The 14,176-nt window shown below is 39.4% G+C and overlaps 1 protein-coding gene across 3 annotated transcripts in view; it reads right to left on the bottom strand.

The window, feature by feature from the left end:
• Nucleotides 1-2,833: 2,833 nt before the first annotated feature.
• Nucleotides 2,834-14,176, bottom strand: part of FAM13B (family with sequence similarity 13, member B) — a 40,619-nt gene continuing 29,276 nt past the window's right edge. For 2 of the 3 annotated variants that reach the window (XM_009322686.1, XM_009322687.1), the window contains 9 exons: nucleotides 12,527-12,656; nucleotides 11,959-12,040; nucleotides 11,452-11,681; nucleotides 10,999-11,082; nucleotides 9,721-9,816; nucleotides 7,229-7,312; nucleotides 6,960-7,132; nucleotides 6,424-6,525; nucleotides 2,834-5,201 (listed from right to left, as the gene is read on the bottom strand). In XM_009322686.1, coding sequence (XP_009320961.1) covers nucleotides 5,078-5,201; nucleotides 6,424-6,525; nucleotides 6,960-7,132; nucleotides 7,229-7,312; nucleotides 9,721-9,816; nucleotides 10,999-11,082; nucleotides 11,452-11,681; nucleotides 11,959-12,040; nucleotides 12,527-12,656 — 1,105 coding nt within the window. In that variant the 3' untranslated portion in view covers nucleotides 2,834-5,077. The remainder of the gene's footprint in view (nucleotides 5,202-6,423; nucleotides 6,526-6,959; nucleotides 7,133-7,228; nucleotides 7,313-9,720; nucleotides 9,817-10,998; nucleotides 11,083-11,451; nucleotides 11,682-11,958; nucleotides 12,041-12,526; nucleotides 12,657-14,176) is intronic. The other variant, XM_009322688.1, reaches the window with a different exon arrangement.

Here is a 14,176-nt window from a genome sequence, read left to right as displayed (position 1 = left end):
CAGGAATGTTAATAAAGGTATATACCATTGTTGCTTCTGGGCCTTTTCTCTGAGAGTTTCGGGTGCTTCTTTAACTCTGAGAAGAACTGACCAACCTTGCTAGACTTCTGGGTAGGCATCTCTACAAATACCTGGACAACATTTTTTCCTCTGCCTGGTTTTGGGGCTGCCGCGAGACACAGATGTGTAACCAAGAGAGCAGATCACGAGCAACGGCAGCGTCCTGGGCCTGCTCCGTACCCTCCTCTCGATCCCTGGCCCTGTGTAAGCCCAGCGTAACCCCCCTCAATCGCCAAGCGCAGTCCAGCACACGGGTCATTAGCCCTCGCTTCCCCGGACGGTTTTCTTTCGCTAGTGCATCTGCTGCCAAGGTTAATGCTTATTTCTCAACAATTCTTGTTCCAGGCACCTGTTGCTTCCAAAACAGGTTACTGTTGCCTTCAGAGAAAAAAAAATATTATTCTTTCAGGAATAAACAAAACAATCAATCATTTATGTTGATCAGGCTTTAACAGCTGGCACCACTAGAGGGCGATTTGCTTCACCCGTGCACCAGCCTGAATTTTCAGAACATCCTTTTTATTCCTAAATCCCTTTATACCCGTTGCCTTAGAGACAAGTTGTTACGTTCAGGCCAGAAACTATCCACTCCTATGTAGTCATTAATATTTGTTCATCGCTGGGACTCAGCCACAGGAAGAAATAAAACATGTCCACAAGCCATCTGAACATGCCATGAGAAAACACGGGGCCGTCACCAGGCTGCAACACCCCGCCTGCACCACGCAGTCCCTGCCCTAGGGAAGTTCTGCTGCTGTACATCTCGGCTCATGCATGACACGCAACCCCCAGCCTCCAAAGTGTCCCGAAACTCCTAAATCCTACAAGGATTTATAACATTATAAAGCCTTACGTCCTGCAGAGCACTATCAAGGTACTACATGGTCTCTGGTCTCTCTCTGCCTAATCACACTGTGGAGGAGCGGCCTCGTGGAGAGGGGAGCAGACGGACCCAGAAAGAGATCGCTTCAGCCCAGTAGCGCAATGTGGCCATGCACTGGTTTGCCTGTCGGGGTCCACTGATTCTGTACTTCAGTCTCCTGGCCAAGCTGAGACATCCTCTCTTCTAAAAAGGACCAGCTTAAAATAAAGCCACCTCTTCCCTTCACTTCCAAAGGGTTCTTGTTGCTATGCAGTATCCCAGGACACTTGTCCCAGAAACCATAGGTCACCGATGATCTGTTTGTCTTGATTACTCAATAGCCTGACATGCAGGAGAGCAGGTGTCTCGCACCTTTGGCATCTCTGACCTCTCCTCCTCCTGGCAACCCCTCTCGTCCAAAGAAGTCTTGAAACCTTTAGCCACAGTTTCTTACCCAGAACTTCATGGAAGAGCTTTCAAGCACTCCTCATCCTTGCTCTACTACTCTGGGGCCCAGGAAACCCTCTTTATAGCCTGCCTCACTTTTGCCAGCAAGCTCCTTGCCCTGCAGTCACATAAAGGCTCAAGCAAACCTCTCTGAAGAGGTAAAAGCTTGGAATACTCTAGATTTGCATTGTCTCAGAACTGGTTCTTCAGCAAGGAAGATCTGTCCCAGTATCACTGAGCTTTTTGCACCCTCAAAAATACCTGTTTCTCCTCCATTTTGGCTAATGGTGTTTAAAACAGGGTTATTTTCCTTCATTGAAATCTTCTTAGGAAGTTCCTTGCTTTGTAGCACATGGATTTTAAACAGTCCCCACCAAACCACTGTTTGAGGGATTTTTGTCTTCTCATTAGCATCTTGATCATAGCAAGCTTTGTTGAATAAATAATGCTGACAAAAAATGGAGGATTGTAAAACAGATCTGTAGCAACCCTGTTCATCCTTCAAACCAGTGTCCTAAGAATTTGTGCTTTCTTTTTCCCTATCGTCAGAGGAAAGACATGATCAGAGGGAAGGTTATCCTGTCCCACCCTAAAGCCTGCCTTCTGTCTCCTCTCCCTCACTCGCTCCCTCAACTTCCTAGTTGTTTTTCTTCTTCCCATTTACCTGCACTGCCACACATCCACAAGCAGAGTCTTCACCTTCAGGAGTTGTTCTGTCCCCTGCCAGGCCTTGAGCTGAAGAAAGGTGGATTTACACAAAATACAACACGAGTCAGTTTGAAAGACCTCAGTCACTTTTCATATGAACCTGCATCAATATACTATGAAAAAAAATAAATCTATTTGGTCCAGAGGAAAAGCATCCTCCTGTGTTTACAGAAATGTGGGCACTAACAGTGTTTTCTGGCCACAAACATGGCAGCAACTGCTGTGATACTGATTTTAAAGCTAAGAGATCATTATAGATATAGAGACACAATCAAATACTGCTCATCAGCTGAAGGTGTGTTCGTTGGCAGTGAATTAATTAGCCCAGTAATGGCCAAATCAGCTCTCTGCCCCACCTACTCCCAAAGTTGCTACTGTTGAGGAATGAGCGAGACTCACAGTTTGCTCCTGCGTCATCACACAGCAGGCTGGCGCCCTAGCAGGAACCGAAGCCCACATCACACCATAAGCCAAGCTGTCAGTTCAGGAGCTGATGTGGTCACCTTCCTGCTGTCTCTGCTGAGAGGCACAGCCTAAACGGGTAAAATAAGGCTTAAACTGCTGTAGCTTCATCAAGGGCTGTCTCGGCACCGGAGCCGCCGCCAGTGCTGGTGGCTCTGCTGGCAGGCTGCGGAATTCGGACCTGCCTCAGCAGCACCCCGAGGCTGCTAATACATAAAGGAATAGCGAAGGACTCGGCACTCGTTTTTAAGAGATGGCAGTGGAGGAAAAAGCATGATGAGAAACAAAGATATATGACAATAAAGGTTAAGGTACTTTTATTATAAAAGTCTATACAATGAGCACCAGACATAGCAATGCAATTATATCTGGTTTAGTTATATATACTCCGTATCTATATACCCATATAGATATATAGGTTTTGCTTTTACCAAAGTAAAACTGTTATATCACAAAATGCCTAGTTCTACCATTTATTTATTGCTCAACAAGGATGGCACAAAACACACTCAGCATAACTGTTGCCATGCTTATCTACTATACTGAATAAACAGCCAAACACTGCATAACAAACACAAAGCAGCTGTTAATTCTGAATTGGAACCAGTCTGATCACTCACTCACTTATAAAAATATTGGAATCATATAGATTTAAGCATTATAAAGGAGGAATATATTATTTAAAACATTTAAATAGTGCATATTGACATTTTGCATGTGGTATATAAAACACAAACATTCATGTACAACACTATACAGTACACATTAGTTTCAATGTTTGGATACACCCGTGTCTGCAGACTGATAGAAAAGTAACTGAAGTGTACATTGCACAATGGAACTGAATAAAATTGATAAATGGTCTCAAGACTAGTTTAACCTCATAATTCTTTAAGGTCCCAGATCATTTTGCAGTTTAAAAAAAAAAGGCATACCACCAGTGCTCAATAGTTTTAGTGCTTTTTTTTTTCTCTGAATTCCAAAATTACATGCCTACAAGCAGAGTAAAACAAAACAAGTAGTATTCTACAGTACACAGATGAAATCTGAGCACTAAAAATCCTACTTTCAACCTATTTCATATGCTTCATGACAGAACAGCAAGTCTATGAGGTTACATGCTAGCCACTTCTTACGTTGTGTGAAAGTTCATTTTTGGTCTCTCATAAAGCAGTGTGAATAATAGCTATGTTGACATTAGCCAGTCATAGAAACATGCAGTGAGAGTAAGTGCATGCAAAACATGGCCACAATCAAACTGATACATTGAAGAAAAAAATAAATTGAGAAAGCACCAGTTAAAATTAACACTTAGATTTTGCCAGATCAAAAACAGCTGCTGATGGCTGTTGCAGAGCATAAAGCTAGTAGCTAAATCATCATTCAGCACAGCAGATGTGATACTCAAAACGTTATTTAGTTTCAACTCTGAAGCTAAATCATGCAAGGCCCATAAACTGTTTTGCTTACATCATAAGGGTTAGATAACTTATTTTTATTCTCCAACTGTAAAACAAAATTGTGATAAACAGCAGTAATTTTTTTTCACTCAAAACCGACAGTTCACCCTGTGGTGCGCATTAACTACACTGATTTTAGCCCTTGATACCATACTTATTTCAGGTACAGTGGAATTTTAACTGTCCTAAGCCAGCTCTTTTCTGCTGGAGCTACGCAAGACTGAGCACCATCAGATTTCCCATACACTGAAATGTTCATTATGTTCCTCAAATCTTCCGAAAGTGGAGATGCAGTATCCAATTCAGACAAAACACTATGTCACCACTAGTTGATAAACAATAACCGATAAAATGATAAAATGAACAACAGTAACATAAGTCCTGTAGGCAGCATGTGATATAACTTTTCAGTTTTCCAAGTTTTAAAAAGACACTAAGCAAGGTCACTTTCTGGTTTGTCCACTGTCATCTTTATCAAGGAGGAAACGTGACCACTAATGAGCAAAATCCACAGATGTTAGTTATTACTGTGTTATAGGTGCAATTTAGAGTACCAAAAATTAAAGTTGTTCCACAGCAGTCCTTTGAAAGGAATTTCAGTCTGTTTTTTATATGTTCCAGGAAAAAGAGCTGTACGTCTAATTTGCTGACTTTTTTCCCCCATAATAAAAAATAGGCAAAAGGAGTAGTTCAGTGTAGCATTATGGTATTAATAATTTCTTCAATAATGCAAAAAGTTGGTAATAACAAAAGTCTCAAAGTTCTTGAATAACAAAAGTCTCAATAGTTCTAAAGAAAAAAAAACTATGGTTGTTTTGGAACAAGATGGATGCATCTGTAATACAGAACTTTGATGGAAACTGCGTTTGCTGAAGTTGGATAGAGCAGTCTCGAACTTAGAAATCTTACGTGCTCTCCAGACAGGACCTACTTACCCTTCAAACATGTTACAGTGGCACCACAATAAAGTGCACAAACTGGATTCTCTCAACAGTGCATGACAAATGAACACCAGCACCCAATAAGTACATTGGTTGTCTACGGAAACATGTTATTCAATGGTTTGGAGGAACATAATTTAAATTGATTTTGAAGAATCTTGTTTGCTGATAAGGACTTCTAACAGCCTAAGTTTGGCTTTAATTTTCTTGTACTCCCTGTACTCATCAAGCATTGGAACCCGGTCTTCTTTCTGTACGTTCCTGTAAAAAGAAGCACACCCAAGTTTCAAGAAAACGCTCCGCAAGTCAAACATAAAAGCAGCAATGTGCAGTTATCTTAAGGCAGATAAAAACATTTTTGGCGGCTGGTTCACCAATAATAGACACATTGTTATATTTTAGTCCCTTGTAGTTAAAATTGCCATCACCTAAAAAACTGAATAGAAAACCCAGCAGCATTTATTCAGCACAACTGTTGCAGCATTGTTTATAAATCGTTCTCTTAAGTTGTTCTAGAGATTTTAACAACAGGATATGAAGACTTTCATTTCAGATCCTGTGTATACGTTACAGAAAAATACAAATAAATTTAAGTCGATCTACATTTTCACTGTATGTAGACTGACCCACAAATTGACAGCAGAGAATTATTCTTACTTAAGACTGGACCATAATAAGTTAATCTATTAATCTGACTTATTTTTAAATCAACCCTTCATTAACAACCTCATTATTTGCCATTAAAGCCAAAAGGAGTTGAGTCCCAAATTCATTAAGTGCATGATGAAGCCATGTTAGTGGAATCTGTGTGACCAATGGTCCAGGAGTTTCTAGTTAAGGAGAAATACAGTAGAAAGTATAGTTAAGTGGGAACGTCTGCCAGTCAAGAAAGTGACTGACCTCTTAAGAGTGTTGTTAGTTTTGTTCATGAGGTGATACACCTCAAAAAACCTCCTATTACACATAAAGGGCAGCAGTTCAATCAAATCCATAACAATATATATTCAAATAAGAAGCCTAAAAGAACTAAACAATACAGAGAAGAATAAAAGTGATCAAGCCCTTTATTGGTAAAGCAAATATCCGCTGTCAGGACTGACCTACTGGAACAAAGGGCAAATAGGGAAACTTCCCTGCCCTATGTTAAAAATAGAGGGATAATCTGAGGGTTTTTTTAATATACTAAAAAAGTATTTTTTTAGTAAGTATTTTAGAATGTTACTTTTTTTAAATGAAAAAAAATCACTTCTTCCATTTTCATTATTATGCTTTACAGACTGTAATAGAGGAAACCAAACTCAGGAGCAGGCTTCCTCTGCTATTAAAAATATGCAAGAACGTTATCTCCTTCAGGAGATTATTCATAGTAGAGACTAAAACAGATCAAATTCCATTTGGCAACATTAACATAGAAAGTTGAAAAAAAAATACTTGGCTACAAAATGAGGCTGCTGTCCAGCATCTGGTTTTGTGCTAAACAAACCTTCCGTTCTGCTGATAAAACTCCTCTTCAAATTCTCGTAATGTCTTACGTAGCTTCTTTTTTTCAGCTCTGGCTTTCCACAGTTGCTCCAATAATTCAGGCCTAAAAATTTCACGTGAAAGAAAAATACTGTTGACCATACAATTAGATTTAGATTCTTCAAAGCATACTCAAAAACAACTGAGCTAGCTGCACTAATAATAAATTTGTCTTGCTCAAAAGGTATATGCTATCTGTCTGATGGTGAAATATTGAGAACAAAAACTAGCAGTTAATAAAAGGGTATAAATTTTCTGCTGTCTACACACCTCAAGTAAGGCTGAAGAAGGTTTAGAAGATACTAAACAATTCACTGAATACAAAAAGATCTTAGTCAGACATGTCAGAGGAAAGAACGCTCATTCAAGCCAAACACTTCTGAGAAGTGCTGAACACGTCACTCCCTTCCACTCAACATCATATATTTGGTATCATGACTGTAAGTGCAGTAATTGCAACTTCTACAATAGAATTAGTCACTTCTTATTTTTACATACATAGAAGCAGCGCGGGTGCTTGACAGCCTAAGGTCCCGGGTCAGTTTCTCTTGACCATCTTCAACATCAGACTCAGAGTTTTCAACTGGGCTTAAAACAGACTGTGTTTGGACAGCAGTTTTTAAGATATCATTCAGGTCTGTAGACAAACCATCACTTTCCTCCTCTTCTTCCTGAAAGTCAAAGCAGAAATTCAAAACAAATAGCAAACATTTCAGTTCCCTATTACAAGTGCTGGGAAGTATTTTTTAAAAATGCACTGTACGCACCTTAATTTCTTCAAAGAAGTGGGCAGTTTCACCTTCAATAATAGGCTGTAACATCTGCCCCCGCCTCTTGGTTGATGGTGACCCCTGCAATATTTTAAATTGGTTTCATTATATGCAATTAGACATTAAATGCTGTGTGCGGTCAGAATTTTGTTGAAGTCACCTAATACCTAAAGGTATTTCTTCTTTCAGAAGAATAAAAGACTGTAAACATACTTAAAGAGCACAAACAAAATAACCATATAACCCTAAAAGCTCAGATGCCCAAAGTATCCTTGACGTAGAAGTAAGTGTTGTAGCTTATAATTTATGTAAAAATATTTTTCAGACTTCAAATAAAAAGCACTCACTCTCTCCATGTTTTGTAGAAATTTCGTAAAGCACAATAATATCTCTAAATTTACTCTTGTTCCTCCCAAACGAAACCACAGGGAGACTATAAAGTTACACAAGACCAGAGCTGTTTTTTATCTTCTGCCAGACATACGTTGGCAATAATACTGTCAGTTTCTTTTTCTAGACTACTCTGAAGCCCCGCAATTGGAAGAGCTACGTAAGAGTTATCAATTGCCACCTCAGTGTCAAGATCCTTTGAACTTCAGCCTAAATAGGGGCCGCTGTGCTGCACAGGAATTGCTGTTAGCTGCCTGTTGCACACATGCAATTATGCCCTGTTCATCTGTTATCCCCGGACAGCGTAAGCAATTTCAACAGATGGACTCTTTGAACACGAAAACCACGCAGGCAGTGACCTGTCAAAAAAAAGCTTTAGTTCATGAAAAGTAAATAGCTTCCTGCTTCTTTGGACATTTCCATACAGGCTTCAGAGTATGTGATTAGTATACCGTGATGCCACAAGAAAGATCTCATGGAAGCAAGTGTCATATAAACCAAAAACAATTCTTGAAATACCTGGCACTGTATACGTCCTACCTAGAAGCTACCACTGAACAATCCTTGGTAATTAGAAAGCTCCACTTATCTGTCTTACAGGTTTCAGAAGTAGAGGCCTGTGACAAATATTTTACAGGTGTTGCCTACGGCACAGATTAAGAATTATGTTACCAAGATCTCTTCTGAATTTAAAATCCTTTTGGTTGGCTATTACCCATACCTTTATTTCACAGCCAAAAAAAAAAGCAACTATGATATAGTCATAAGGCTACTGACAACCATAGAAATATAGAATAGTTTGGGTGGGAAGGGACCCTTAAGAGTCATCCAGTCCAACCCCCCTGCAATGAGCAGGGACATCTTCAACTAGATCAGGTTGCTCAGAGCCCCGTCCAACATCTCAGCTGAAGACTCAGATTTCTGAGGCGAGAGACGGGATAAAACTCAACTAGTCAAGGGCACCACCAATAACCTATGGCTCACCAGTCACGGAGAAACGCTTAGGTGTTTAAGAGCAACCTGCGTTTATGGAGTTCAGAAAGGGATACTGACATCAAAGCCCTCAAGTTGCCCTTAAACTATGACTGCAATACAAAGGACACTTTTCTGTAAGAGCAGCTACCCAAAAACGTACGTGCAAGAAAGGAATGATCTTGAACTGGTCCCTTTATCTCAACGTACTTCAGCTTAAAGGGGATAGCTAAGGACAGTCAGAGTCAACGTAGACAGCCGATTAAGTTGCTGCTGAGTAAGCCACTGCCCAGCTATGTAAGTCCAGTAGAGAACTGTCTGTATGTAAAGAGATCATCTCACATCCGCTATGCGGTCCCTTCCTTCTAAAAGGGTCAAATAGCTAGTATCAACACTGCTTTGTTGCAAGCCTGGGTCAGCATGCAAGATTTTGACTGTATCTCATGAAGAACAAAAGACAGCCAGCTGGTTGTCATTCCACAAGTGTTTTACAGGTGCTATAAACAAGGCTACATCAATCTCCTTGCACAGTATGAAAACTTTTCTTCCTCATCTCTTACAAGACCACAGAGAGAGGAAAGAAAAGAATAAAAAGCACTGCAGGTTAGAAGGAAATGAAGTGAAAACACAATGAAAAAGCGCAGATGTTGTACAGATGCTGCAGACATTGCTAACATGTCTCACACTGGGGAAGCACGAAGGAATGAAATGGTTCTTACGGCCATCCTATCACTCATGCCTCTGGTGACAGTAACCTGCAGCACAGAAGAGAGGCAAGCTTCACTGCAACTGGTGTTACTATTCTTGGGAGGACTAAGAGTACAATATGTACTGTGGATGCATACCCAGCACAGTGACTTGGGAACGTTTCAGCCACGGCAAGCTAGAACCGCTTATTTACTTCCACCGGGAACCATTTACTTTCTAAGAGCCATCAAGGTCACAGACAGCTTTGAACTGCTCTGCTTTCAGCAGTAAATCAAATGCCTCAAGTACAACGACGACATCATCTTACATCTTCCACAAGGAAGATGTATGTTATGGAACAGTTTTACTAGCTCTTCTAAAGGCAGCCTAGCAGTTCAAAAGTGGAAAAAAAAAATAGAAATAGCATTTGGTTTACTCACAAGAATAGGAGTAATGCTTGCTCTAGTTAACATTTGTTTTACAAGTCTGTATCTGTCATAAAGTGGCTTCACAATATGTCTTTCTTCTCTAGTAACCTAAAGGCAGAGAAACCACAGAATTAATTATACCAATCACTCAGTAATATACAAGCAAACACAAAGCGGTATGCTTCTCATGCCAGGCCACGTACATTCCAATTAGGAACATACAACTAGTTTAAGTTGTGTGTATGAAATGGGGTTTATGCAGATAAAGGGGAATAAGTGGGTGCTTTTCCTCCTCTCTTTTCTCACTTTAACTCCCTATATTTTTCAGCAAGAAGTTTTAAAGACTTGCTAAAAGTTAGAGGGTTTGCTTCTACTGAAGCTCCCCTATCTTTGAAGACCCATGGAAAAGAGGGGAAAAAAGGGACCTAGAACTGGGGGAGAAGACTCTGTGCCTAGCAATGATGATTCTACAGAAATGACAGGGGAAAAAAGAGAGAGATGAAACTGTAGAGAGATTTTATCTGATATCTGATTTACTCTCAATTCTTGGCCACTGTGTACTCCTAACATAGTGAGTCTTAAAGGCTATTCTGAACAGTTACTGGCATTTTCTCTGTAAGGGGATTGTAGAACCAGTGCCAGTATCTCCCAGACCATTATTCTTCCTTGGCTTTTAGACTGAAAGGCTTGGTCAGATTTATACAGCAGTGCTAATTATAAAGCTAATGTGCCAAGTTCAGAAGGCTGATAGACTAGTAACTGGAAAGATCCTGTGATTGGACTAGTGATGCTGATCACTGTCCAAGATAAAAATCCAGAACTTTATGCACTAATTGCTAGTCACTTACTCTAAATTCCGTATCTCCAATTATTTAAGATACATGCCACAGCCTGGCAGGGGGAAAGTGTCTTTTCATTTCTGTTTTTGTGAAATCTAGAATAATGTTTCAGGCCTTTTCCCAGGAAATTCAATAGCATGTTTTATTTTTAAGATTCCTCTTTGCTTCACAGACATAAAAGGCACCAAACGACACCAATCACTTTGCAAACTCCTATAACCTCCTGATCTGTGGAAAATGGGCCTATTAATACATACTTATTTTTTATTTTAGAAGTCAATGTAATAACTTCCTCTGATGGCAACGCGGAAATCAACAGATAACTTTGTTTTGGAGAAGAAAAAAAAAATCACCCACATACCAGCATTAAATTCTGGTATTACTACTGCACAAGAGTTACTGTTGTCTGCACATACATTAATATAGTTTGATGAAGTAAATCAAGTATTACCGGCCGTCCATGTTGACTTTCATAATACAGGAGGCTTTTCTGGAGAGATGTTTTCTCTTCTACCAAATGGTCTTTCGTCATTTTCTGTCAGAAGAACAATTCACATCTAATCAAACACAAGTCACTTCAAGAGTTTTTCTACATTATCAGCTATACAGATGCCTTAGCCAAACTTAGCTTAGTTAATACCACACATCCCACCTTCATCCATTTAAAGCACATACTTGTGCTTTGTTGTCAGCACATACTTGTAAATATTTTAACAAAGATTGAGCAAGGAAAATGTGGTTCATCTTGACCATTTCCCCACAGAGTCTGCAGTACGAGGGCTTGGTAAAGGGCTGCTAGACAGAGGCATCATTTTGTCGATAAAGTAATAATCTGAAGTGTCTGACAGTGCTCTATTTCCCTGTTATTCTCTTAGAAACAGCCTATCCATAGCCTTATGCGTACTTTTATATCTTCTGGCAAACATCTCTCAACTCGTTTTTCCTTTAATCTTTTCAAAATGAGTTCAAGTGTAGCTTCCTTGGTGGGCTTCTTCTCTTTCTGCACAACTCGCATCTCATCTCCATTTTCTTCATCCTCTTGGTCAAGAGAGGAACCAAAGCTTTTTGGAAGAGTGTTACTTCGTGGACGTGTTTGAGGTATGAATTCTCCATCTGAGCTCCTCTGCTTTGCATCTAAAATGAGAAAAATTGCCCAATCCAAAGGTTTAAGAGGAATAACTCTTAGTTCAACTGCAAATAAAGGAACGTAACAGTTTGCATAGGCAAAGTTTCTCTTCTAATGAACTAAAAACAAAGCCACAAGAATAATTTGATTTTGATTTTTGAATAGTTCAGAATCTAGAAATGAAACATTTTTACTGTCCTGCAGAATTTTACTGAATGACTCAGCCATTTTAGTCACACAGATACTTTATGCTTGTAGAAAACCAGAAACTGCAGCATCCCTTACCTTTTATTTGCTTTCGCAATTTGGTCATTTCAGTCATCCATTTTAAAACTTTTGGATTGGCTGCAATATCACTATAGGAGGGCTGAAAAGTAATACAAACAAACTACATTTTATGAAAACAAACACACTAAGATCTTGTTTATAAATACTTCTTTCAAGATTTGGTAATATTTATGACAATGAATGTGACTAGTAACACAGATGCCACTCTTAGTACCAGATCAGATCTCAGTGCCAACATAACGGACAACACTTGTGAAAATAAACTTGAGACAAGACATCAGAAGTTGAACCACAGTGTGTTGAGATGCTTTTGTCTCTCCACATATCTCATCTGATATCCCCTCAGTCTCACTGCATAAATGTCACCGTCTGCCCTTCTTTGGGCTCAGGCATTATGGCACATTTTCTAGTACTGCTGTTGCTCAGTTCGCTTCTGCAGACAGCAGTGTGTAACAAAATTATTCTCCTTTGTGAGCCCACAGTTATTCAGTGACGAACTACAAGAAGTAACTTTGCTCTACCATGCAGTCATTTATCCTGAATAAAAGCAGAAGTGGTAACTTACCTTACTGTTTTTCTCTTTTTCAAATTGTTCCTCAAATTGCTTTATTTTTTTCTGTAATTTCTTGACAAGCTGATAAGGTGTCTTGTCTTCCCTTTTGTCATCTTTTGAGCTAAAGGATGCTCTTCGTGTTCTGTATTAATCACATTTTAAAAATGTCATTTAAATAATTAAACGAGTGCAAACAACTTGTATATTTGAGTAACAGGTTACTAATTTCAATTTTTTTCTCCAGTTCATAATCCATTCTTTTCAGGTTTTCAGAGCTATTTACTTACTGAATCAAAATGCTTTGATCTGCTGCCTTCAAAGTGTGATGTGTTATTTTTTCCTCTCTAATTTCAGTAATACCCCTAACAGAAAAACAGCATTTGAAATTCAAGCTTAATAAACTAATGTACCATTAATTACACTGTCATTAATAAAACAGTTCACATCTTTCTGGTGGCTAGGCTACTTATCTAAGTTACTAGATACTCTGTACTTCTTGAAATACTGGGCACAGAATAAACCCCAGGCTAGAAGCTACCACTGAACAATCCTTGGTAATTAGACAGCTCCACTTAACCGTCTTAGGCAAGTTATTAGATACTTACCTACAAAACACCTACATCATCTAATCTGTTGTCCTTACTAATATATTTCTACAGGATGTGATTCTGGTTTTAAATCATCTTTTGCACTTGTTCAGCTCCTTGACATTTGCTGCTTGTGAAAAGCCTTTTTATTTCAAGTCTGACCATAAGAATTTTCTAGTACGCTTATTACACAAGGTGCCTGAAAGATCCCTCAACACAGCTAGTGACATCTAGTTCGAGATATTAGAAATGCTAATCTAATAATCTACTAGTGTAGATCCTTATTAGTTTCAGAATTAGGAGAACAGCTACTACAATCAGCACTTTTCTGTAGGTCAGTCTTCTGCATCATTTTAACAGTACTTGTCAACTATCTTTTGCATCAATAAATCTATGTCAGAGAACTGGAGATTCTAAACTTGGTCTTTCCTATTCCAGATTTTCTCATTTTTATGAGATTATTTCTTCCCTAACAAGCATGGAAATTCTTCTTAAATGCCCTTTCATAGTAACAGTAGTAGACAGTACAGGTCACAGGCTATTTACAGTTTTGGAGGGTCACACTCCTCAGTGTCACACAAATAACTTGCAGCTTGTTTTGTCGCAACTCTACTTTCATACACTGCATTAAACGGGCTCGATCCTCTACATGTGCAGGAGAAGACCTGCATTAAGAACCCCACCTCTTCACTGTACTGCTATCCCACGCCTCTCCCTCTAGCACAGCTGACACCTTCCTATAGCCCTTCTGAATGAAGTCTTTCCACAACCCAAATGAAGAATCTGCTCAGACCATTACTGCACACTTCAGTTGCAACAGTCTGTATAACCTGGCTCTTTGCTGGGAGTGGATAACACGCTATGCAAAACAAATCCAAAATTATGCAACATGAAAACAGATATTCATGCTACTGGGGAAAAAAAAAAAGCCAAAACTTACATAAAAACACAGACCAGCAGTCCAGTGAAGACTGGTAAACAAAGGATATAAATACTATCTGCAGCCCAGGAAGTGCCATTAGAGCAGGCTGTCAGAAGCCCTGACCAAATGCCAGGGAAATCCGTGCAAGCTTGC

Source organism: Pygoscelis adeliae, unplaced genomic scaffold (assembly GCF_000699105.1).
Source record: "Pygoscelis adeliae isolate BGI_AS28 unplaced genomic scaffold, ASM69910v1 Scaffold34, whole genome shotgun sequence".
Lineage (NCBI taxonomy): Eukaryota > Metazoa > Chordata > Aves > Sphenisciformes > Spheniscidae > Pygoscelis > Pygoscelis adeliae.
The sequence above is the reverse complement of the archived record's forward strand: the minus strand, read 5'-3'. Positions and strand labels throughout refer to the sequence as shown.